This window comes from Delphinapterus leucas, chromosome 14 (assembly GCF_059928025.1).
Source record: "Delphinapterus leucas isolate spDelLeu-1000000601 "Yukka" chromosome 14, BTC_Dleu_Yukka2, whole genome shotgun sequence".
In the NCBI taxonomy this organism is placed as follows: Eukaryota; Metazoa; Chordata; class Mammalia; order Artiodactyla; family Monodontidae; genus Delphinapterus; species Delphinapterus leucas.
Window position 1 is genome coordinate 57,015,635 of NC_143142.1, and position 27,205 is coordinate 57,042,839.

Below are 27,205 nucleotides of genomic sequence, written 5' to 3' on the forward strand. Positions count from 1 at the left end.
TTTCTTCCAGGTTGTCCATTTTATTGGCATATAGTTCCTTGTAGTAATCTCTCATGATGCTTTGTATTTCTGCAGTGTCAGTTGTTACTTTTCCTTTTTCATTTCTAATTCTTTTGTTGTGGTCATCTCCCTTTTTTTTCTTGATGTGTCTGGCTCTTGGTTTATCAATTTTGTTTATCTTCTCAAAGAACCAGCTTTTAGTTTTATTGATCTTTGCTATTGTTTCTTTTTCACTTATTTCTGATCTGATCTTTATGATTTCTTTCCTTCTGCTAACTTTGGGGGTTTTTTGTTCTTTCTCTAATTGCTTTATGTGTAAGATTAGGTTGTTTATTTGAGATGTTTCTTGTTTCTTAAGGTAGGATTGTATTGCTATAAACTTCCCTCTTAGAACTGCTTTTGCTGCATCCCATAGGTTTTGGGTTGCCGTGTTTTCATTGTCATTTGTTTCTAGGTATTTTTTGATTTCCTCTTTGATTTCTTCGGTGTTCTCTTGGTTATTACGTAGTGTATTGTTTAACATCCATGTGCTTGTATTTTTTACAGATTTTTCCCTGTAGTTGATACCTAGTCTCATAGTGTTGTGTTTGGAAAAGACACTTGATATGATTTCAATTTTCTTAAATTTACCGAGGCTTGATTTGTGACCAAAGATATGATCTATCCTGGAGAATGTTCCATGAGCACTTGAGAAGAGAGTGTATTCTGTTGTTTTTGGATGGAATGTCCTATAAATATCAATGAAGACCATCTTGTTTAATGTATCATTTAAAGCTTGTATTTCCTTATTTCTATTCATTTTGGATGATCTGTCCATTGGTGAAAATGGGGTGTTAACATCCCCTACTGTGATTGTGTTACTCTCAATTTCCCCTTTTATGGCTGTTAGCCTTTGCCTTATGTATTGAGGTGCTCCTATGTTGGGTGCATAGATATTTATCATTGTTATATCTTCTTGGATGTATCCCTGATCATTATGTAGTGTCCTTCTTTGTCTCTTTTAATAGTCTTTGTTTTAAAGTCTATTTTGTCTGATATGAGAATTGCTACTCCAGCTTTCTTTTGATTTCCATTTGCATGGAATATCTTTTCCATCCCCTCACTTTCAGTCTGTATGTGTCCCTAGGTCTGAAGTGTGTCTCTTGTAGACAGCATATATACAGGTCTTGTTTTTGTATCCATTTAGCCAGTCTATATATTTTGGTTGGAGCATTTAATTTGTTTACATTTAAACTAATTATTGATATGTATGTTCCTATTGTCATTTTCTCAATTGTTTTGGGTTTGTTGTTGTAGGTCTTTTCCTTCTCTTGTGTTTCCTGCCTAGAGAAGTTCCTTTAGCATTTGTTGTAAAGCTGGTTTGGTGGTTCTGAATTCACTTAGCTTCTACATGTCTTTAAAGGTTTTAATTTTTCCATCAAATCTGAATGAGATCCTTGCTGGGTAGAGTAATCTTGGTTGTAGGCTTTTCCCTTTCATCATCTTAACTATGTCCTGCCACTGCCTTCTGTCTTGCAGAGTTTCTGCTGAAAGATCGCTGTTAACCTTATGGGGAATCCCTTGTACGTTATTTGTTGTTTTTCCCTTGCTGCTTTTAATATTTTTTCTTTGTTTTTAATTTTTGATTGTTTGATTAATATATATCTTGCCATGTTTCTCCTTGGATTTATCCTGTGTGGGACTCTGTGTGCTTCCTGGACTTGATTAACTATTTCCTTTCCCAGATTAGGGAAGTTTTCCACTATAATCTCTTCAAGTAATTTCTCAGTCCCTTTGTCTCTTCTTCTTCTTGGCACCCTATAATTCTAATGTTGGTGTGTTTAATGTTGTCCCAGAAGTCTCTGAGACTGTCCTCAATTCTTTTCATTCTTTTTTCTTTATTCTGCTCTGCAGTGGTTATTTCCACTATTCTATCTTCCAGGTCACTTATCCGTTCTTCTGCCTCAGTTATTCTGCTATTGACTCCTTCTAGAGAATTTTAGATTTCATTTATTATGTTGTTCATCATTGTTTGTTTCCTCGGTCCTTGTTAAACGTTTCTTGTATTTTCTCCATTCTATTTTCAAGATTTTGGATCATCGTTACTATCATTATTCTGAGTTCTTTTTCAAGTAGACTGGCTATTTCCTCCTCATTTGTTTGGTCTGGTGGGTTTTTACCTTGCCCCTTTATCTGCTGTGTGTTTCTGTGTCTTCTCATATTGCTTAACTTACTGTGTTTGGGGTCTCCTTTTTGCAGGCTGCAGGTTGTTAGTTCCCTTTGTTTTTGGTGTCTGCCCCCAGTTGCTAAGGCTGTTTCAGTGGGTTGTGTAGGCTTCCTGGTGGAGGGGACTAGTGCCTGTGTTCTGGTGAATGAGGCTGGATCTTGTCTTTCTGGTGGGCAGGTCCGTGTCTGGTGGTGTTTTTTGGGGTACCTGTGAACTTATTATGATTTTAGGCAGCCTCTCTGCTAATGGGTGGGGTTGTGTTCCTGTCTTGCTAGTTGTTTGGCATAGGGTTTCCAGCACTGGAGCTTGCTGGTCGAGTGGAGCTAGGTCTTGGCGTTGAGATGGAGATCTCTGCAAGATTTTCGCTGTTTGATGTTACGTGGAGCTGGGAGGTCTCTGGTGACCAGTGTCCTGAACTTGGCTCTTCCACCTCAGAAGCACAGGCCTGGTGCCTGGCCGGAGCACCAAGACCCTGTCATCCTCACAGCTCAGAATAAAAGGGAGAAAAAAAGAAAGAAAAAAATAAATTAAATTATTAAAATAAAAAATAATTATTAAAAAAATTTATAAATTAATAAAAAAAAGAATGAAGAGAGCAACCAAACCAGAAGACAAATCCACCAATGATAACAAGCACTAAAAACTATACTAAAAGAAAAAACGGAAAGACAGAACCCTAGGACAGATGGTAAAAGCAAAGGTATACAGACAACATCACACCCAGAAGCATACACATACACACTCACAAAAAGAGAAAAAGGAAAAAAAATATATATATATATACATTGTTGCTCTCAAAGTCCACCACTTCAATTTTGAGATGATTCTTTGTCTATTCAGGTATTCCAGAGATGCAGGGTACATCAAGCTGATTGTGGAGATTTAATCCGCTGCTCCTGAGGCTACTGGGAGAGATTTCCCTTTCTTTTCTTTGTTCACACAGGTCCTGGGGTTCAGCTTTGGATTTGGATCCACCTCTGCGTGTAGTGTCCTGAGGGCCTCTGTTCCAGCTCAGACAGGATGTGGTTAAAGGAGCAGCTGATTAGGGGCCTCTGGCTCATTGAAGCCAGGGGGAAGGAGGGGCACGGAATTTGGGGCGAGCCTGTGGCGGCAGAGGCTGGCATGACAGCAGCCTGAGCGCGCCGTGTGTTCTCCCAGGGAAGTTGTCCGTGGATCACGGGACCCTGGCAGTGGCGGGCTGCACAGGCTCCCAGGAGGGGAGGTGTGGATAGTGACCTGTGCTTGCACACAGACTTCTTGGTGGCTGCAGCAACAGCCTTAGCGTCTCATGCCGGTCTCTGGGGTCTGTGCTGATAGCTTGCAGCTCGCATCTGTCTCTGGAGCTCGTTTAGGCGGCGCTCTTAATCACTGCTCCTCGTGCACCGCGAAACAAAGAGGCAAGAAAAAATCTCTTGCCTCTTAGACAGTTCCAGACCTTTTCCCGGATTCCCTGCCAGCTAGCTGTGGCGCACTTGCCCCCTTCAGGCTATTTTCACGCAGCCAACCCCAGTCGTCTCCCAGAGATCCGCCCCCCGAAGCCGGAGCCTCGTCTCCCAGTCCCCACCTGTCCCAGGGTGAGTAGACAAGCCTCTTGATCTGGTGAATGCTGGTCAGCATCGATCGTCCGTGCGGGAATCTTTCTGCTTTGCCCTCTGCACCCCTGTTGCTGCTCTCTCCTCCATGGCTCGGAAGCTTCCCTTCTTCCGCCACCCGCAGTCTCTGCCCATGAAGGAGCTTCCTAGTGTGTGGAAACCTTTCCTCCTTCACAGCTTCCTCCCACTGGTGCAGGTCCCATCCCTATTCTTTTGTCTCTGTTTTTTCTTTTTTCTTTTACCCTACCCAGGTATATGGGGAGTTTCTTGCCTTTTGAGAGGTTTGAGTTGTTCTGCCAGTGTTCAGTAGGTGTTTTGTAGGAGGTGTTCCACGTGTAGATGTATTTCTGGTGTATCTGTGGGGAGGAAGGTGATCTCCACTTCTTACTCTTCTGCCATCTTGAAGCTCCTCTATACAGTATTTTGTAACTCATGAAATATACATTGTTTTTAAACTCCTGAAAAGATGGAAGCTTAGAGAAGTTAAGTGATTTGTGTTAACTTTTCAAATAAACAGTAAGTTATAGAACCAGGACCTAAAATCAGGTCTTTAAATCCTGTATGTAAACATCTTTCCAAAGATAAGTATCAGTGAAGTGTTTTAGGTTTAAAGATTGTGAAGAATTAGTTTGCATAGAGAATGTGTTGTTCTTATCAAGAAGATTAAAGTGGAAAAATAGAAAAGGCAGAGGGAGTATGAAATGAAACAATGTATATTCCTGCAGGTCCTTAGGTATAGCATAAAAGATGGTGCCTAGTGACTCAATAAACACTGACTTGCCTGTGGTGAATGAGCACCCATTAAATATTTGTGCTATAAATGAACTGGTGTTACAAATAGTACTTAGGCTTCAGTTGTTGTTACTGTTACCTAGTGCAAACACCTAGTGATTGCCACATAACAGGCCAATTAATGGAGAGACTAGGTGTTGGGGCAAGGAAAAGTGATTTTACTTTGAAAGCCAACAGACTGAGAAGATGGTGGACTAGTGTCCCAAAGAACCATTTTACCCGAGGTAGAATTTAGGCTTCTTTTATACTAAAAGGATGTGTCTGGTTGTTACAAATTTTTTTTTAAATTGAAGAATAGTTCGTTTGCAGTGTTGTATTAGTTTCAGGTATACAGCAAAGTGATTCAGTGATATATGTGTGTACATATACATATACAGACACATAAACTTTTCAGATTCTTTTCCATTATAGGTTATTACAAGATATTATAGAGTTCCCTGTGCTATACAGTAGGTCCTTGTTGTTTATCTATTTTATATATAGTTGTGTGTATCTGTTAATCCTAAACTCCTAATTTATTCCCTCCCTAATTTCTCCTTTGGTAACCATAAGTTTGTTTTCTATGTCTGTGAGTCTGTCTCTGTTTTGTAAATATGTTCATTTATATCCATTTTTTGGGTCCACATGTAAGTGATATCATGATATTTGTCTTTTTCTTTTCTTTCTCTGTCTGACTTAATTCCCTAGTATGGCTAATCTCTAGGTCTATTCAATGTTGCTGCAAATGGCAAAATTGTATTCTTTTTTATGGCTGAATAGTGGAATATAATATATATTATATAATATATATAATAGAAAATATATATGCATGCCACATCTTCTTTATCAGTTCATCTGTCTATAGACACTTAGGTTACTTCCATATTTTGGCTGTTGTAAATAGTGCTGCTGTGAATCTTGGGGCACATGTATCTTATTGAACTAGTTTTTATCTTTTCCAGATATATGCCCAGGAGTGGGATTTCTGGATTACATGGTAACTCTGTTTTTAGTTTTTTTAAGGAACCTATGTACTGTTCTCCATAGTGGCCGCACCAATTTACATGTCCACCAACAGTGTGGGAGGATTCCCTTTTCTCCACACCCTCTCCAGCATCTATTATTTGCAGACATTTTGATGATGGCCATTCTGACTGGTGTGATGTGAGGTATCATTGTAGTTTTGATTTGCATTTCTCTAATAATTATCAGTGGTGAGCATCTTTTCATGTGCCTGTTGGCCATCTGTATGTCTTCTTTAGAGAAATGTCTGTTTAGGTCTTCTGCCCACTTTTTGATTGGGTGTGGGTTTGTTTTGTTTTGTTTTTGATATTGAGCTATATGAACTGTTTGTATATTTTGTAAATTAAGCCCTTGTTAGTCACATTGCTTGCAGATATTTTCTCCCACTCCATAGGTTGTCTTTTCATTTTGCGTATGGTTTTATTTGCTGTGCAAAAGCTTACAAGTTTGATTAGGTCCCATTTGTTTACTTTTGCTTTTATTTCTTTTGCTTTGGGAGACTGATCTAAGAAAGTATTGCTACGACTTAATGTCAGAGAATGTTTTGCCTATGTTCTCTTCTAGGAATTTTATAGTGTCATGTCTTATATTTAAGTCTTTAAGCCATTTTGAGTTTATTTTTGTGTTTGGTGTGAAGGAGTATACTAACTTCATTGATTTACATGTGGCTGAAAGGACACTTTTTTTAATGTAAAGAGACATTACAGAGAATACCAACTTTCCCCGGAAAGCCCTAACATAAAATTAATTGAAGGTATCTCTAGGAACTTCATGTTATATTCTGAAAATAGTAAATTACATAATTATAATAAGGGAGACAGATCATTAACAGATCCTACTAAATAATTTATTTTCTTAAACTGATTTTACCCAGAATGTCAGTTTATTCATGCAAATTATTTCACAAAGCTACGTCAGGGTAGAAATGTATTCAGAAACCAAGAAAAGTATACTTAATCAACTTGCTATACTATAAAGAAAATGGTCTCTGAGGTTGTTTCCTTTTCAGAATAGCTGAAAAAAAAAATCATCGTGATGATGACACTGTTATGATTCCTGTAATTAACAGAGGGAGTCGAGTCCAGCTGACCACATTCTATCAATGAAAAATGTCCACAAATACAGAAATAGCTGGTTATTCAATGAGCCACTGTGAGAGCTATAAATCAGGGTTTTTGACTGCCAGTCTTTCTACCCAGTTATAATGTACCTCATTACTATTTAAATCTTCCATAAATTTTGTTCCATTAATTTTAAAGGCATAAATTAAAAGGTTATGCTTTTAATTACCAAAACACCTCCCTGAAAATTCCATGTTCCTCATTTCTCTAAAATCTAACTACAAATATCATGTGGGTACTGGTTTAAAAGTCCACGTAAGCCATCACTTTGATAATCTGTTCTTGGATTTATAAACAAAAATGATATCTAGCTTATAAATCGCATTTCTAAAACTCAAAACATTTGCCAACCTTACATCTCTTTCTTTCTCTAGGTTCCTCTAACATCAATAGCAGATAAGCAAATAATGTTTGGTTTGGTTTCTGGTTTCAGTAATGTAGAAGACTAAGATAAACTGAAAATCCTCCCCCAACAAACAGCTAATAATATGAAGTAGCAGTAAAATAGGTATAACCACTTAGGAAGGTAAGCCCTACAAAAGATGAGTTTGCAATCTAAAATTTTAAACCAATGGAAGCCAAAATCAGTAATCATAACAAACAACTGGAATATATGCACCAGAAATTCAGATAATGGAATATTGAAAATTTTAAAAAACTATTTAAAAATAAAACAGTAATATAAAACCATAAAACATAAATCAAAGAATCAAAACAAAAAGGAACAAGATATTATTTACTACTATAGCTATATAGTGAACCTTAATATTGGTTAGAGTAATTCTTCCCCCTTTATTCTCCTTTCTTCAAACTCAAGTGGTTTTATAAGCTGGACCTACAAAGCCTGCTGAGATCAATATGACCATGATACCAAAACTAGAGAAGAAAAGTGAAAGAAAGGAAAATTATAGACAGTTCTCAGTTATAAATACAGATGCAAAATTTCAGCATAAAATTAGCAAACTGAATCAAGTGGTTAAAAAATATATCATGCCCAAACAAGATGTATTCCAAAATTGTAAGAACAGTTTAATACAGAATATCTATTAGTGTACATTATTATCACAGTATTGAGTGTTTCAGGGGTCCCCCAAGATGAGATGATGAAAGCACAGGACTTAGAGGCAGTTGTAATCACAGCTAAGATTGATTATAAGCAACACAGTAAGAATATACAACTAGATGGTTCAGTAAAAGAAAAAGATATAGGTGGGGTTTGGAGAAATCCATACGCAGGCTTCCTATGCTTCCCCTTCCCAGCCCAGGAAGAGACACTGAGTGTGCTGCTTTCTCCAGGAAGAAAAATGAAGCCTTTTAGAAAAGCCCATTTGAGACTCAGAAATTAGGTTTTTTACTAGGGGTCTGGTCACACAGGCATTCTCTGCCCTCAGCTACCAAAATTCTGGCCTCCCAGAAAGAAAGCAGGTGCTCACCATAAATCACAGTGTACAAACAGCCTAGCCACAGTGAAACATCTATACCCGTTAGAGAATGTTTCAGAAGTCAAGTTCTCACACATTTGCTGAGGGCCATCCTTGCAAGCAGGCCCTTCTGAAGATAGCGGCTTCAAACCTGTTGTGTTAACTATCTCCTGCATATTAAATTAAGGAGAAAAAAACATATGGTCAAAAGGATTCCCAATCTTACCAACTTTTTAGTGAGTTTCAACCAACATTCATCATATAAAGTTTTGGTAAAATAAAATAGGACTTTCTTAACCTGATATGAGAAATATACCAAGAACTGATAACCAGCATCTTACCATATGGTTAAATGTAAGAAACATTCTCATTAAAGTCAGGAACAAAACAAGGATGCTTCTATTACTGTTCCGATTAGACATTGTACCAGAGTTTCTTGTACTAGTCAGTACAAGAAAACCGTATATATAGAGGTAAGAAATAAAAATTATTTACAGATGATGATTACATAGAAAAGTCAGAAGAACTATTAGACAAACTGTTATAAATAATAATGTTGTTAGATACAAGATTAATAAACAGAAATCAGTTATTATTCCAAAATTCCTATTATTGCTGTTTTACCAATCTAAAAATAAAATCTTCAAAAGATATTTACACTAGCAACAAAAACTACGTGACATTTAGAAATAAACCAAACAGAAAATGTATAGATTTTTTATCTTGGAAATCCAACAATTTCACACCTAGATTTCTACACTAAAGAAACTCACTTATGGGCATAAGGAGATATATACACGTATATTCACTTCAACCCTGATAATAACACAAAAAGTTGAGTTTGTTGGGAGAATAAATAATAAACTGATTTACTCGTACACTGGGATACTATACAACAGTTTAAATGAAAGCATTTGAGCTGTGTAGATTAACATGGATAAGTATCAAAAACAGCATTAAGTTTAAAAAAGCAAATTGAAATGAAAGAATTAGGGAAGTCTTTACAAATATCTGTGATTTTTTTCATCTTTTTTAAAAAGTGTGAAACAAATAAGGCAAACAATACATGTTCAGTTTTGACAGTGAATTCATGGATATCTCATATTATTCTGCATACTTTTGCTTTATAATAAAAATAAAAAATTTAATTATATATATACATAACTCTCAGACCTAGTACTGGGAAAACAATAAGTCAACAAGTCCCATCTTACTACCTCTTTTCACTAATCTTGGAATTCAGTTACTACTTAGCCAAGTTATTTGGTTAATTCCCTTACGCTGAAGAGCACTTTGATGAAGAAGATGAAAGTCAACTAACTCAATTAGGTTGTCTAACACAGAACTACTTCTTCAATGTGCCCTTAGTGGGAAGGAAGGGAGGGAGGAAGGGACGGAGGAAAAATATGAATATTCGTTATCTTTAGGGATTTTTTCTTCTAAATATCAGACAATTCTTAGTGAAATTATTCAAGGCTGTAAAACTTATTTAGTGGCACCATCTATGTCATCAAAAATGCATCTTAGGGCTTCCCTGGTGGCGCAGTGGTTGAGAGTCCGCCTGCTGATGCAGGGGACACGGGTTCATGTCCCGGCCCCGGAAGATCCCACATGCCGCGGAGCGGCTGGGCCCATGAGCCATGGCCGCTGAGCCTGCGCGTCTGGAGCCTGTGCTCTGAAACGGGAGAGGCCACAACAGTGAAAGGCCCGCGTACCGCAAAAAAAAAAAAAAAAAAGCATCTTAACTACAGGTTTTTGTATAAATAATAAGTATAACTTTTATAAACATAGTGTATTGGATTTGATTCTGTGTTGCTTTTCCTTTGTGTCATAAAAGAAGAGTTTGGGAATCTTATAAATTTATTCCTAATGATACATGGTAGAATCTTTTTTATCAGTCACTTTGATTTGCTTACTGTTGTCTGACTGTCCAAACTTTTAGATTTGTCTTGAAATCGATGGTAGCAAGTAGACTAAATTAGTTTTTGCCAGTGAAAGATTGAGCCCTAAAAGAATATCGATTCATGTTCTGTAAATCTGTTGCTGTCTTTACAGCTATAGTTTCTGCCAGAAAACTGGAAAGTAACGTGCTTTTAAGACTACATTAATCTCTGAGGAGTTAAACTGAATGAAACTTTTAAGAGGCAAACACCACTCTTCCTGAATAAGATACATATGTAAAATTTCAAAGTAAAATTGAAGATTTGTGTCTAAGACTTCATTAATCAGGAAGGTAGAAGCTTTGTAAGAATTAATTATAATAGGTGTGGGTGCAGACTCTAACATACAGATACAACTCCTTTTTTTTTTTTTTTTTTTTTTTTGCGGTACGTGGGCCTCTCACTGTTGTGGCCTCTCCCGTTGCGGAGCACAGGCTCCGGACGCGCAGGCTCAGCGTCCATGGCTCACGGGCCCAGCCGCTCTGCGGCATGTGGGATCCTCCTGGACCGGGGCACGAACCCGTGTCCCCTGCATTGGCAGGCGGACTCTCAACCACTGCGCCACCAGGGAAGCCCCGATACAATACCTTTTTAAATCTCAGTTTAAGTGAATACTTTTTCTTAACATCTTTATTGGAGTATTATTGCTTTACAATGGTGTGTTAGTTTCTGCTGTATAAGAAAGTGAACCAGCTATACGTATACATATATCCCCATATCCCCTCCCTCTTGCGTCTCCCTCCCATCTTCCCTATCCCACCCCTCTAGGTGGTCACAAAGCACCGAGCTGATCTTCCTGTGCTATGCAGCTGCTTCTCACTAGCTATCTGTTTTACAGTTGGTAGTGTATATATGTCCATGCCACTCTCTCACTTCATCCCAGCTTACCCTTCACCCTCCCCGTGTCCTGAAGTCCATTCTCTACGTCTGCATCTTTATTCCTGTCCTACTGCTAGGTTCTTCAGAACCATCTTTTTTTTTTTAGATTCCATATATATGTGTTAGCATATGGTATTTGTTTTTCTCTTTCTGACTTCACTCTGTATGACAGGCTCTAGGTTCATCCACCTCACTACAAATAGCTCAATTTTGTTTCATTTTATGGCTGAGTAATATTCCATTGTATATATGTGTCACACCTTCTGTATACATTCATCTGTTGATGGACATTTAGTTTGCTTCCATGTCCTGGCTATGATTTTCTCTAGATATATGCCCAGTAGTGGGATTGCTGGGTATATTATTTTTAATTTATTTTATTTTATTTATTTATTTTTGTCTGTGTTGCGCAAGTGCTTTCTCTAGTTATGGCAAGCAGGGGCTACTCTTCGTTGCGATGCAGAGGCTTCTCATTGCGGTGGCTTCTCTTGTGGAGCACAAGCTCTAGGTGCACAAGCTTCTCATTGTGGTGGCTTCTCTTGATGTGGAGCACAAGCTCTAGGTGTGTGGGCTTCAGTAGTTGTGGCACACAGGCTCTAGAGCACAGGTTCTGTAGTTGTGGTGCACGGGCTTAGTTGCTCCGCAGCATGTGGGATCTTCCCGAACCAGGGCTCGAACCCATGTTCCCTGCATTGGCAGGTGGATTCTTAACCACTCTGCCACCAGGGAAGCCCTATACAACTATATTTTGTCTTGAATTATAAATTACTGCATAGCTTGTATTTGATTTGACATGGATAGGACTCATTGTTTATTGAAGAATTATACTGTTTAATAATACAAATGTCTCAGTGAGCCATAGTGCATCCTGCAAATAGATTACTGACCAATAATGATATTCTGTTTAATGAGTACTTATGCTCAGTTCTAGTCTAGGCTTAGGGAAGTGTTAGTGTTAAAAGAGTTATATTATAACCTTTAACTTGAGGGAATTTAGAGGAAGGAGATATGGGGTAGTTGAATAAACACAACCCTCTATGATCATGCTGGAAAAAAATTAGTCTTGTACATGGTAGTACCAAGCATTTTTATTGGCCAGTATTCCTATAAATGTGTCAAGAGAGATTTTGAACATTCACATAGGCCCTCTGAATCTGAAAGTTTTCCATCTGGTGACAAGAGTAGACTGGGTTTTTTTTGTTTATTTTTTCAAGTGGCAGAGGGAAAAAAGGAAAAAAGAAAATACAGCTTTGTCATGTTTTTCTCCTAAGATTTCCTAAGAAAGCATAAGTGTATCTGGCCAAAGCATCACCTATTGCATAACTACTTATTTTGGAAAATCCACTTATCTTGTAACTCCCCTCTTACAGTTTCTTGATGTGAGTAAAGTTTGAAACTTTAAGCCTGTACATTTTTTTGTATAGGAGTTTTTATTAACTGCATATTGAAAAGTGGCAGCTTTTAATTTATATGGTTTTTTTTTCATTTAATTTATATAGGTTTTTAGTTGGACCCAGTTGAAAGGCCCTTGGAAGAAATAATTTGAGAGAGAACAATTATGTTGATACCTGGTTTTCATTTCATATGATTGAGTTAAATTTATCAGATGGGTCTTTATTCTTTGAGTTTATTATGAAGTAATGTAACTTTATTTAGCATCGTCTTGATAAATGCTAATCTTTTATGGTTTTTTCAACAGGGTTTTCTCCACAGTTAATTGTTCTTAAAATAACTTTAGTTTTTAAATAACTTATCTTTTGTTATTACAAGCTAACATACATCTACAATAGAAGATTGTTAAAGTGCAAAGACTGTAAAAATCACCTCTAATCCTCTACTCACAATAGTCATCATTAGTATTTTAGTTGATATGCTTTTGGTAAATAAATAAATAAATGTATGTATGTATGTATGGAATGTATGGAATATATGTGTATTTATTTTTAATTTGGGATCATATTGTGTGTGTGTTTAAATGAATCCTGCTTTTACACTTAATAATGTTTCAAAATTGTTCCAGGTCATTTAAGATGCTTACATAACATGATTTGTAACGACTTGTCAGGTTTTGCATAGTATGGATATGCCATAATTCATTTCAGCAATCCTCTATGGTTGGCTGTTCAAAGTATTTGCAATTCTGTGCTGTTGTAAAGCCTTTATCCACTTTAAACTTTCTACTAGCTTGAAAATAGAAAGTGAGAATTGTTCTTCTAAGTTATTTTTATATGGCTCGCTTGATATGTGCTTGTATGCTGTATTTCCAGATTATCAGACATAGTCATAAGGTGTATGTGGGTGCTTAAAACCAGGATCAAAGTTTGGTGTACATCTTTGAATTCTTTTATCAGTTATATTCTGTCTTATGTTCATCTTGTTCTGCATCTTGTTTTCACAGGTAGATAATAAACTCCGTGAATTACCATACCGTGTCTTGATAAACCAACAAAACTAGCCCACCTTTCATAGCATATGTGAACTTGGGCCATGTGTCTCGTATTTTGATTAATACATGTTAATTGATGCCTTTTGTAAAGATAAAGTGGGTATATGAATATGGAAGAAACGGGCCAGGGAAAAATTTGTAAAGCAGAAACCATTTTCTCTCCAGTTTCCTTTTGAGTCTGTCTCTCCCCATTTACCTCCCTACAGATTCCTAGGCAGATTTGAAATAGATAAACATTTTTCAGTTCTTTTCACTCTTCCCTTTCTTCCTTTAGGCTGTAAGTGTGGTATCTACTATAAAGAAAAATCTAGATCATGATGAACCTCAAGAAAGATGATTCCCAGTAAGCATCTTATGTATGTGTAGATCTTCCTACTGTCCACCTCACAGAGAACTTGATTTACTTAAATATTTACCGAGGACTACCATCCTAGTCTCTCTTTAATACCTGGGTACATCAAACTCCCTGATGTGCTGACAAATAAGCTATTTCCTCTGCATGGAAGATTTCATCCTGTTTGTTTGACTTACTCCTTATCCTTCAAGTCTCTGCTTTAATGTTACTGCCTGAGAGGCCTTCTCAGGAACTCCCATTATTTTCTGTCACATCACCCTGTTCATGACTTTCGTATTACTGTTTCAATTTGTATATAGACATATAAGCGTTTACCATATGGGCATATAGGCATTACCATACAAATAGCTCACCCCTACCTTAAGTTCTTGAAGGCAGGGAACTTGCTTCTTTTGTTCAACATTCTGTGCTTATCTCCAGAGCAGAGGACCTGATGGAAGTTTGTAACTTAAAACAGCAAATTAAGTAATATATATTTATGTTGAAAGTATATAAGTACTAGGGAAAAGTGACTAAGGGCATGAATCATTCTTTTCTCCAGCTTCCTTTTGAGTGTCACTCCCTTCCCCTTGCTCCCCATTTACTCCCCAAAGCTCTTAAACAAAATTGCAGCGTATACAAGCATTTGTTTTCTGTTCTATCACCTTTCCACATTAGAAGTCCTGTCAGTAAATATAAATATTCATTGAATGGATAAATGCTAGGTTCTGCCAACCATTCATAGCTCTAGCACTCAAGAAGCTTATGGTCTAGTAGGGCAGATACAAATAAGGAGCAAAGAACTGTAACTTGTGGTGATCATGGAAGTCTGTCTGTTCCCAGGGATAGCTATCCAGTTTGACGTTCCTTTTCTCTGCTGTTACTAGTCTATATACAGTGTAGCAAGTTGGCCTACTTTTAGTTCTGTCCTTGGTACTTGTATTGAACACCTACTAATCTGAGGCATCTTCCTCAAGCACGTATCTGTCCTCCCATTAAATCTGATATACATGATTAGTACTCCAAGCAGTTTCCTGGGCATGTTCTTATTCGGTTCTTACACAGATTCTTTTATTTAAGTAGCTTGTAAAACCCCTTGCTATTTAATTCTTGGAGAAGTTAGAGCTCAATAATTATGCTATTATATCTATGACAGTGGGCTTCTCTTCCAAGCTCTATACGATTTCTTGTGAATTCTGTAGAAACTTATGTTCCTTAAAAAGAGAGAATGACTCTTTTACTGATATCTTGACCTAGCTGCTTTCTAGGATGGGCACCCTAGTGAGGATTATCTCTTCACAAGCAATTTGAAACAGATTGTACTAGTTTTACCCTGCTGTTTAACAGAATGCAGATTTTCTCATTTGGAAGATCTAGGTCAGACCCCAAATGAAATATAAACTGTTCAAGTTCATTTGTTGGTCTTCATTATCTATAGACATTCTCAAACTGGAGACAAGTGGAAACTGCTTTGGACTGGTGAAAACCACCCAAGTCTGTCTACATAGTCATCAGCACCTATAGAGACGAAGTGACATAGATTACGGGCTAATAACAGCTGCTTACAGTTTGCATAGTGCTTTATAGTTCTCTAAAATTTTTAGTAAAAATCTTCATCTAATATTAAATTATTTAATCTGCATTGAGTCTTAGAAGTAAAAGGCCTTACTGTCTGAAGAACTGAAATGGGTGGCTGGAGTGTAACATATCAGTTGGAGAGTTGTAAGAGCTTATTTTGGAGGGGAAGGCAAGGCCTAATCATTTAGGAATTGTGATAGCTAATTCTAGACTTTACCTGATACCTAAAGTCCAGACAAGAGCTAGCTTTGCCATCTTCAAATTCTCTCCCCTTGCTCTTCTGCAATTGAGCAATCAACTGTATGCTTAGATTGTCCAGTAAATGTTGTGCTAGCTAGTCTCCAAAGGTGACCCTCAATGAAATATGCCTCCTGATACTCACGCTTCCATGTTGGATCTGCAGTAGCTCTGTGACTCATTTTAACTAACATGATGCAGCTGAACTGATGCTATGCCTGTTCCAGGGCTAAACTTTAAGACAACTTGAAAGCTTCTGTTTTTTGTACTTTTGGGGAATAATGAGCCACCATGTAAGAAGTCCAGCTACCTAGTTGGAGTGTCTATGTTGAAAGACTACCTGGAGAGGGAGCAGCACTGAGAGTGCCTTCAGAAAGAGAGGCCCCACCACTCTGGTTTCCCACCTGTGCCCATCCTTGCCCATGAAGGCATTGGAAATGTGAGTGAAGCTATCTTGGACATTCCAGCTCCAGCAACCACACGACAACAGTCTCATGAGAGACTGTTAGACTAAGAGAAAAAAAATATCCAGATGTCCTCAAGAAAATGACTTATTGATGTCTCCAAGAATCATGAAAAATATTAAAATGAGTGGCGTTTTAAGGCACTGAGTTTTGTGGTGCTTTGTTACATAGTATCAGATAAATAGCACAAGTAGCTAGGGGACATTTTGAGTGGTAACTTTCTAGTGCAACAGAAGTTATAAAACTGATTCAAGCAGAGAGATAATCTAGAAATTCTGCTGTCAATCTCAGGAGTCTGGTGTGAGACAAACTTGTAAACAAACAGTCATAGCATAAGTGGTACCTCTCATTCTACAGTTGCTTTTGCATTCAACAGTGTCATAGTGATGTTTCCTAACGGGGTATATGGATTTTTCTTTCTTTTTGATTATAGTATTTCTTAGTGTGTGTGCCATAGTTTACTTAATAGTTCCCACTATTGATAGACATTTACATTCTTTTATGTCTAAGTTTTCCATATTGCAAACAGTGATGCACAAATATGAATATATCTCAGGTACTTTAAACTTGTACTCCAAAATGGCTTTACCAGTTTATGGTACTACCATCCTTGACCATGCATTCTTTGGTTGCTATTTGTAAGGTTGAGAATGGTCATCTTTTACTATTCAAATACAGAAGGTAAGAATATGCTATATAGGAAGTAATATTTATTGGCAGCAAACATGAATTCTGGAATTAGTGAAATGCCTTCAGAGAATTTTCGATTTGTCTGATTATTTAGTAAGGGAGAGAAAAATGCCCAACACATTCTGCCACATCTAAACTCAATATGCTATTGTCAATTTTTTCCTCAAAGGAAACTAGTGGAGAATTAGCTACTGTATCATAAATATGAAACTTGTGTTTAAAAAATTACAAAAGTTAATTAGACTTAAATCTTTTACTATGAATGCATCAATAGAGGAGATAGCAAAGACTGATAGGAGAAGTATGGACTTCATAGACCTGGGGTTTAAATCCTGGCTCTGCCACTTCAGTGTGGTAGTTCATGTGATATGACCCTTTATATTTTTATTCATTTAAAAAACTAGTTTGGAACATGTGGCAAAATGAGTGAGAATATAATTCTTTATAAAGACTGTATGGAATAATACTACCTATCATATTTTGCATCCATTATCCTATTTGAATTTTGCTAGCAGAAATAGAAATTAATACTTCTGTTTGTACATGAGGGTTCAAAAATGACAGAATTCGAAAATGGAGTGCTAGGGTTAGAACCCAGGTCTAATGGCTCCTAGTCTAGCACTCTTTCCTTTAGGTCACATTGCCTGGTGTTCTTTTGGTTCCCTTGTAACTAATTCTTAGTGTTTCCATGTTAGTGTATCTGTCTAATGTTCCACCAGAGCCAGCAAAATGTTTAGTCCCTGCTTTGTGAGTAATAGTGCTAAACACTTTTTGTTGCCTCATCCATTTTCATTTAGAGATTACCTCAAGTGAAAAGGAATTTGTTATTCAGAAGAAAGCTAAGCTGATAATATTTTTACATTACAGTGATCCTCAGACTTTTTGTATGAAGCTACTATTTTCATTTCTGAAATAGTATGACCATGTAGTTGTGATAAGAGTCCCTTAGTTGAGGAATATAAAGAATATTGACGAAGATTTTTAGTTCTGTGAGAGAGATAATAATTGGTAGAAGTGTTTGGCATCCTTGTAGGAATATACCATCATAACTTGTATAATGGAAATGAAGACAAATCATAAAGACAAGCTACCATTGAAGTCCTTAATGCTCAGTTTTGCTTTATGCTATGAATTTGTTTGGAAAGAAAGAGGGGATTTGATACATGAATAATGCTGATGTTTAAAATTACACTTTCTAAGACAAAATCTAGTTTCAGTTTGAGGACCTTGGAAATTATCTTGAATTCTCTGTATATTTGAAGGGTCAGTGTATTATTTAATTTGTGAAACCAAGGGTAGGTTAGTAAGACCTTTAGAGGGCTCTACCAACTGCAACTCTAGAAATTCTTTTACTGCTGGTTCTTTCATTACTGTTAATTATTTCATTACTCCTTCTTAAAAGTAAAGCACACATGCACACTTATGTGCTTAAGTCTTAGAGTAGTAAATTATAGGCTCCAGAGAAATGCCTTATGTATGTAACTGTTTGTTATTTTTCATATTGAGATGTGAAAAAAATAGAAGTTTATTTCCAATTTGAAGAACTATCATTATAATTCTCTCCCTTTGTAGTAATCAAAATACAAGAAATATAGAACATGGAGATACTTTCAGGAAAGGCTTCATTATTTTTTAGCATGTTTAGATGGCAGATTGTAGACAATTTAAAATTTTTTGTTTTTCTGTAAAAACTATGATGATTAGTCTCTAGCCAAGTCCATTTCTTATCTTGATAGTTTTGTGCGGCTTCTGTTGTGTATAGGAATGTATCAAATGTGAAGGTGACATAACACTTCTTTTTTTGATTTTTTAGATTTTTAAAAGATTTTATTTTTGTTGAACCGTTTTACATTCACAGCAATACTAAGAGGAAGGTACAGATATTTCTCATATACACTCTGCCCCAGCACATGTATAGCCTCCCTTATTGTCAACACCTCTCACCACAGTGGTACATTTGTTACAATTTGTGACAATTGATGAACCTATACTGACAACTCATAATCACCCAAAGACCATATACCTCAGTGTTCTCTCTTGGTATTGTACATTCTATGGGCTTTGACAAATGTTTAATGTCATTTGTCCATCATTATAGTATGATACGGAGTAGTTTTACTGCCCTAAAAATCTTCTGTGCTCCACTTATACATCCCTTCTTCCCCCGCAACCCTGGGCAACTAGTTATCTTTTTATTATCTTCATAGTTTTATCAATACCTTTTCTTTAGTTGTAATCATACTGTACCTAGCCTTTTCAGATTGACCTCTTTCACTTAGCAATGTGCAAGTAATGTGTACTTAAGGTTCCTCCATGTCTTTTCATTGATTGATACCTCCTTTCCTTTTAGCACTGCATAACATTGTTTGAATGTATTCATTTATCCATTCACTTGGTGAAGGCCATCTGAATTGCTTCCAAGTTTTGGTTATTATAAATAAAGTCGCTATAAATATCCATGTGCAGGCTTTTGTGTGGGCATTAAGTATTCAACTCCTTTGGGTAAATACCAAGGAGGGCAATTCCTGGACTGTATGGTAAGAGTATGTTTAGTTTTGTGAGAAACTGCCACACTGACTTCCAGAATGGCTCTACATTTTTGCATTCTCACCAGCAATTAATGAGAGTTCCTGTAGCTCTACATCCTCACCTGCATTTGATGTTGTCAGTGTTCCAAATCTTGGTCATTCTGATAAGTGTTTTCTCATTGTTTTAATTTGCATTTCCCTGATGACATATGATGTGGAGCATCTTTTCACATGCTTATTTGCCATCCGTATCTCTTCTTTGGTGAGTTGTTTATTAAGATCTTTGGCCCATTTTTTAAATCAGGTTGCTTATTTTCTTATTGTTGAGTTTTAATAGTTCTTTGTATATTTTGGCCAACATTCCTTTATCATATGTGCCTTTTGCAAATATTTTCTCCCGGTCCATGGCTTGTTTTCTCATTCTCTTCACAATGTCTTTCACAGAGCAGAATTTTTTAATTTTAATGAAGTCCAGCTTATTAATGATTTCTTTCATGGATTATGCCTTTGGTGTTGCATCTAAAAAATTGTCACCATACCCAAGGTCATTTAGGTTTTCTCCTATGTTATCTTCTAGGAGTTTTGTATTTTGCAATTTACATTTAGGTCTGTGGTTCATTTTGAGTTAATTTTTGTGAAGGGTGTAAGGTCTTTGTCTATATGTATTTGTTTGCGTGTGCATGTCCAGTTATCCCAGCGATATTTGAAAAGACTCTTTGCTCCATTTTATTGCCTCTGCTTCTTGGTCAGAGATCATTGACTCTATTTATGTGGACTCTTTCTGGACTCCATTCTGTTCCATTGATCCATTTATCTATTCTTTCGCCAGTACCACAATGTTTTGATTACAGTAGCTGTATATTAAGTCTTATAGTTGGGTAATGTATAGCTTCCAGTTTTGTTCTTCAATACTGTGTTGGCTATTATGGATCCTTTGCCTTTCCATATAAACTTTAGAATCAGTGTGTTGATACCTACAAAATAACATGCTGGGATTTTGTTTTGTTTTGTTTTGTTGTGTTTATGGACTAGGATTGCTTTGAATCTATAAATCAAGTTGGGAAGTACTGACATCTTGACAATATTGAGTCATCTTACCCTGAATGGAGTATCTGCCCATTAATTTACTTCTTTGATTTTGTTCATCAGAGTTTTTTAGTTTTCATCACATAGATATTGTACATATTTTGTTAGATTTATACCAATTTGATTTTTGGGAGGCACTAATGTAAATGATACTGTGTTTTGATATTGTGTTTTTAATTTCAAATTTTACTTATTGATTGCTGGTAACAATATATAAGAAAGAGATTGACTTTTATATATGAACCTCGTATCCTCCTTGCTGTAATTGCTTATTAGTTCCAGGAGCTTTTTGCCCATTTAAAAATATTTTCTACATAAATGATCATGTCACCTTTGAATAAAGAAAGTATTGTTTATTTCTTCCCAATCTGTATATCATTTATTTCCTTTTTCTTTGCATTAGCTAGTACTTCCAGTGTCATGTTGATGATCATTTCCATTCTTTATCCTCCTTTCTGTGAGATCTCTTAAAATTTTCTCCATTATATATTTTTTGCAGCTCACCAAAGCTCATCGACAAGGTCACATGGTGAAAGTAGATTGGCTGGACAGATTGACATTTAGAGAAATAGAAATGATAAATGAGGTGGGTTGTATCCCTCTTTTTTATTTCAAAATATTTTCTCCAGAATTTTAACTGAAAAAATTTTTAGAAGAACTATTTATTGCCAGGTATCTCTCAAATGTGGGAGCATTGAGGATTACCTCTAGTTGTGAGGTTTATGCTAATAAAAGGAAAGCTTAGGATATCTGCCTTTCTTATATTTTAGTGTTCTCTTGAACCCCGAAATAGGTAGTGGGTATCATAAGTGTACTAAATATCATATAAGTGAAGCCTATGTTAAGCTTGATGCCTCACTTGTGTGTTCTCTCTTTCTCCATATAGCAGTTTATGTCCAAGTTGATTGGATAAATCTGTCAACATAGTGTCAAAACAACCTCTTCACTTCAGTTACCTTAAGTCATTGATAGCAGTTCCTCTCCCCAATTAAGATATTCCTTGTCTTATTTAGTACATATAGGGCTGTGCACACTTAATGAGGTTACATGGTTCAAGTAATTTGTGTGCTTTCTTAATCTTGTGTATTGGTCCAGAATATGTTCAATGAAAAGATGGCTTCAATGAAACTCTTTACAAAAGTTAGAATGACAAAAATTTTTTTTATGTACACTAGCACTGAAATACTAGATGTTTGGCCTAACACTCTATGTCTAGAGAGCAGAAATAATGCTTATATATTAATCACATTAGGAGAGAGGAATAGCAGTTTTGTGAAATGCGTAGCTTATAGTGATCACCACATGGCACAACTGACTTGATTTGTGTTCTTTCAACAGTTTTCAGCAGGTGGAAAGAGAGAAATTTGTCATTTTACAGTGAACACTTAGAAAAATAAAATTTTGACATTGTTCATTTTTAAAAAACAAATTAGTAGTGTCTAACAACATTTATATTCAGTATGAATACTGGGCATCTTTTCTAAATGTACTCATAATACATTCTTATATACTGAAACTGGAAGAAAATTTTACTTTTTTGAAGTTTGATAATAGTCACATTCCAAAAATAGTTTAATCAAAATGCTTTTTTCTTTTTCCTATTTTTAATTAAAAAATACTTTTAATTTTTCTATTCTTCAACTTAGATACCCCTGGGTTTAGAAAATGTAACATTAGAGCATACTTTGCCCATCCTTTTTCACTCACTCTGTCTGCACTCTTTAAAACATAGGAGGCTATCTATTATCATAATAGATTATAATATGCTTCATAAAGCTGAACAGTTTAAGTGACCTCCTTAGATCTTTATGATTATATACATATAGATTTAAAGCCATTTTTCAAACTGTTTTGGGTCAGGACTAATCACCCTTTTAAATTTAATTTTATTTTCACTTCATTATTAACATAATATTTGCATTTTTAAGGGGACACATTTATACACACAATCAGCATTTTATATGTTGGGGAAGAAGTAACTATTCCCAGTGTATTTAAAGTGTATTGATAAAACTTTACAAATGATTACAAGTTATTTTAAGACCGTTTATAAATTGTGAAAAACTTGTAAATGTTGTATCTGTTAAGCTCAAATGACCTCTGTCCTTAGTTACATACACTTTGTTTTACTTTTGTTTTTTGTTATACTTATATTAATTTCTACAGTTAGATTAGTCCATATGGTTTAAGGGTGAACTGTTCTTTGCTTAAAATTATTAGAAATACAAATTTTTTAAAATAAAATAATTCTCCTGCAAATGTATATGAAATACCTTTAAAATGTTATATAATAGAATTCATACTACTGAATAAACCAAAAATGTCATTAAGTTTGAGGAGGGAGTTATAAGTGAGTAGTAGACACTTCTGGATAAAACAGTAGTGCTGTATATAATGAAATAGTAGTGCTGTGTAAAACAGTGCATTTATAATAATGAAATAAAAATTTGTTACATTTTAAATTATATTTGATAGAATCCATGTATTACTGAATTGGGAATAATGATACAAACTGATGTTGAAGAAAATCATTTTTCATAAAAAATATTGTTTTTTTCTTTTAGAGTGAAAAACGAAGTTCTAATTTCATGTACTTGATGGTTGAGTTTCGATGTGTCAAGTGTGATGATAAGGAATATGGTATTGTTTATTATGAAAAGGTATTTTCCTTGGAACTGTTTATGGTCTCTAAAGTAGAAGGGAGGGGAAACATTAAAAACAATTTACCGTTTTTCCTGCTGGGATGAATTCTTTGGCTGCAGAATGGCAGCAGACAGCTGTCAGCAGCAGCTGTTTGTATATACACAAATCAAATCATATAGCTACAACAAGATTACAAAAGCTGATCACTCATGTAATGCAGTTCTGGGTTATAGAATTCAATAAATATGCAAGAGATTAAAAACTTTTTGATTAATTGTTCTGTAAATTGGCAAGTAAGACATTAAAGCAGTAGCTTCATTAACAATTAGTGTCCATTTGAAAAGTAGAAAGAGGGAATCATATGTTTTATGTGGTAGGCTGTTGAATGGTAAGGGTATGTTTGTTATTTGAGTGTGTATGTAATGTGTTGGAATTGTATATGTAACAATTCAACATAAGTATGCTTATGAAATACCTTATAAATGTTCATTTATATAATATATGCAGAATTAAGAGAACCATGTTATCAGTAGGCTGAGTGGTAATGAATATGAAGTTATGAATTTGCTCTGGTCTGTTCATTACCAAAAGAAAGTAGTTGTATATTTGATATCTAGCTACTTGAAAAATATCTGTGCCTTAAATGCTTATTTATGGGTCTTCATTTTAGTACTACAGAAATAATAGTATGCATAGTTCAAAACCACATAAATTAGGTACCTTCTGTTATTTTGGAAGTACTGAGACAAGTGCTTATGAGGACAGTGCGAATCAGAATCAGTGTGAATGAGGACAGACTTTCGATACATGGCATAATAGAATAATATTTCTTCTAGCATAGAGCTAAGCTATATGCAGTTTATTTGTTCATTAGAAGCAGCACTTTTAAATTACCTTTACACATTAGTTTTATTTGTTAAAGTTGTCACAAGTGATTTTTTAAAAATATATGTTTTATAACTATTAAATTACTATTTGAAAGATGTTTTCATAATGAAGGTTTAGGGTTTGTATAGTTAATCTGTGATCATTTTTCTGGTACTTTTCAAGTTAATGTATTTTTCCCTTTAGCTTGTACCCCTTCCTAAAGTAAAAGGTTAGGAAAAGTTAACTTGTTTCAGCTTTTTATTTTATAAATAGTACTCTCTGGGGGAAAAATAGATAAGAACGTAGACTATTTAATACTGTTTGCTAATTCATTAGAAAGACTACATTAAAAAGGGAAATGTAGGTGAGTGAAATTGTTTTGTTACCAATACATCTTAATAAAATCACTTTTTACATTTTTACTATATGTAATTTCATTAAAAGCAATATTTCCTTCCTATATGGAGTTTATATTGCAGAAACATGCTAATGGTGATGGTACTTTCAATCATTAGAGACTTGAAGGATCTTTTGAAAGACAGCTTTGTTGATAGATGAAATAATAACAGAATAGAAATTAGAAGAATTTCAAGTATTTTTGAAAAGGTTCTTGACCACTTTCTACTGCTTCTTGAAAATTGCCCATAAATTAATGCCTGTCTACCTACCCTGTCATATTTCCACTTAGTGTAAAGATTGCTGGGCCAGTGTATTGAATCTAATGGAAATAACCTGTCTTTTGTGACAGATAGCCTTAGTGAAGATTACTTCTCACAGTTGGGCTGATAAATGTGTTTTCTGATGTTGTGACTGAGAACCAGCTTGTTAAACAATGGCTGTGGGAATTTGTGGTTTTTTCTAGGACTCAATTACTAAACCTAAAGTAAAGTCACAATACTTCCCTTCTTTCAGTCTCTCCTGATTTTGTTGTTCATATCTAAAATTGAAAATATGCTAGCATTTGGAAATTGACAGAAAAACTTGATGCTAGGTGTACAGTTGTGAGGAAATGAATTTCAACCTTAATTAGTTTATCCTTTTCCAGGATGTATGCAGTGATATTTATTATGCAGAATTACCTTTCTTGCCTGAATTGGATAAAAGTAAAAGCCAAAATTCTTCAAAAATGATAATACCAACAAAATAAGACAGATTTATTTCTTAAGAATTGATGGATTAATTCTTGCTATTCAAATTTGCATTGCGTTAAGTATCCTCTGAGAAGCAATGCTGCTGAGTTTCTAGTCGTATGTAAGTTTGAGTAATGTTAACCCACGTTTAAAATTCTACTTATCTGAGTGGAACTTAATTGTGATAATTTGAAAAATTACCAAAATCCACTTAGTAGTTTTTGCAAATGATGTGACAGATCCATTGTGCCATATTTTAATTATACTCTTTGGTTTCTTGTTCTAAGTTTGAAAATTAGGACATACTATTTTGACTCAGTCATTGTAAGCAAAGTTTAAAACAAAATCCGGACAGAGACAATCTACTAATTTCCAGACCTCATATCTCTAAAAACTATAATACAGATTTTTTTTATTGTTAGAGTTTATTTTTCTCAAAATATTTTATCAGCAACAAAAGGTAAAAAATGGATATGTATTTTAAAATATAGTTGAAAGAAGATAATATTTTAAAGGGAGGAACGATGTTCATTAAAAATTAAAATACATTAGAGTGCACATGATCATGTATGACGTTTTAACCATTTGCTTAAAAAATTTTTTTTTTAAACTTGTTATGCTGTAATCCAGGATGGTGATGAGTCATCTCCAATCTTAACAAGCTTTGAGATAGTGAAAGTTCCTGACCCTCAGATGTCTATGGTGAGTCATTGTCAAATTTCTTATGAAAATTCTTTTTTCCAGAATGATTATGACTTAGATCCACATCATACACTTTCTTTTTAAAAACTATATCTGTAACTACATTGGTTATTTAAAAGTGATTCATAAATTCACTTCAGCTATTGATATATGTAATCAGGTTCAGATGGAATCTTTATAAAAAATATTAACACCTTCAAAAAAGGTCAAGATAGTATAGTGTTGGGGAACCATTTTGTTTGAATTATTGAAAAAGCTATGGAATGCAGTCTTGAAGGACTTGGGGTAACAAGTATTTGAAAGATTGTCATCATAACAGAAGGGAAATTTATTTATACCAGAAGATAACACTAAGATTAATGGATGGAAATTTTAGGGAGACTGATTTTGTTGAAAAACAGGGAAGATTATTGTAGCTACTAGAACTATTCAATTTGGATTATGGTGTCTTGGAGGATTTTGATATACTGCATTGGATTGTTGAGATGATAGCTCTCAGGAATAAGGAAGAGGAAGAATTCCTACTTTGCAGCAGAGATTTAATTTGATGACTTCAGATTTAGAAAGTTCCAGGCAAAAAATCCTTATAGCAACATAATAGATACTGTGATATTTACACTTAGAATTCATTTATATCACTCTGAACTATTTTCTCCTTATTTTATACATTTCTAATTAGATTAATTACCTTCCTAATCAGAACAAAGTAGATAAAAAGTAGTACATGGGAAGATGAAAACATGATGACTGGAGTAAATACAGTTCATTAGAGCAGGAAGTAATGGCTGATAGCCTAACATCAAAGGAAGAAATAGGGGGTGAAGCGAATAAAAAGTTAGAAAACAAAGGTCACTCGGGAATCTTAGAAACAAACACCTAAGTACCTTCACAGATCCTATGCCTAGCATAATAAAATAAAGTTAACAGATCTAAAATTGACACCGTGGATTGGAAGAATCAACATTGTGAAAATGACTATACTACCCAAAGCAATCTCCAGATTCAATGCAATCCCTATCAAACTATCACTGGCATTTTTCACATAACTAGAACAAAAAATTTCACAATTTGTATGGAAACAAAAAAGACCCCGAATAGCCAAAGCAATCTTGAGAAAGAAAAACGGAGCTGGAGGAATCAGGCTCCCAGACTTCAGACTATACTACAAAGTTACAGTAATCAAGACAGTATGGTACTGGCACAAAGACAGAAATATAGATCAATGGAACAGGATAGAAAGACCAGAGATAAACCCACGCACATATGGTCACCTTACCTTTGATAAAGGAGGCAAGAATATATAAGAGAGAAAAGACAGCCTCTTCAATAAGTGGTGCTGGGAAAACTGGACAGCTACATGTAAAAGAATGAAATTAGAACACTCCCTAACACCATACACAAAAATAAACTCAAAATGGATTAAAGACCTAAATGTAAGGCCAGACACTATCAAACTCGTAGAGGAAAACATAGGCAGAACACTCTGTGGCATAAATCAGAGCAAGATCCTTTTTGACCCACCTGCTAGAGAAATGGAAATAAAAACA

The 27,205-nt window shown here is 35.3% G+C and overlaps 1 protein-coding gene across 4 annotated transcripts in view; it reads left to right on the plus strand.

The window, feature by feature from the left end:
- PIK3C3 (phosphatidylinositol 3-kinase catalytic subunit type 3) overlaps positions 1 to 27,205 on the plus strand; it is a 154,698-nt gene that overhangs the window by 30,859 nt on the left and 96,634 nt on the right. For all 4 annotated transcript variants that reach the window (XR_016387628.1, XM_022562649.3, XM_022562648.2 and 1 more), the window contains 3 exons: positions 20,816 to 20,902; positions 22,881 to 22,976; positions 25,587 to 25,658. Coding sequence is in view for 3 of the 4 variants with exons in the window: in XM_022562649.3 (XP_022418357.2) it covers positions 20,816 to 20,902; positions 22,881 to 22,976; positions 25,587 to 25,658 (255 nt within the window). In the remaining variant the exon portion in view is untranslated. The remainder of the gene's footprint in view (positions 1 to 20,815; positions 20,903 to 22,880; positions 22,977 to 25,586; positions 25,659 to 27,205) is intronic.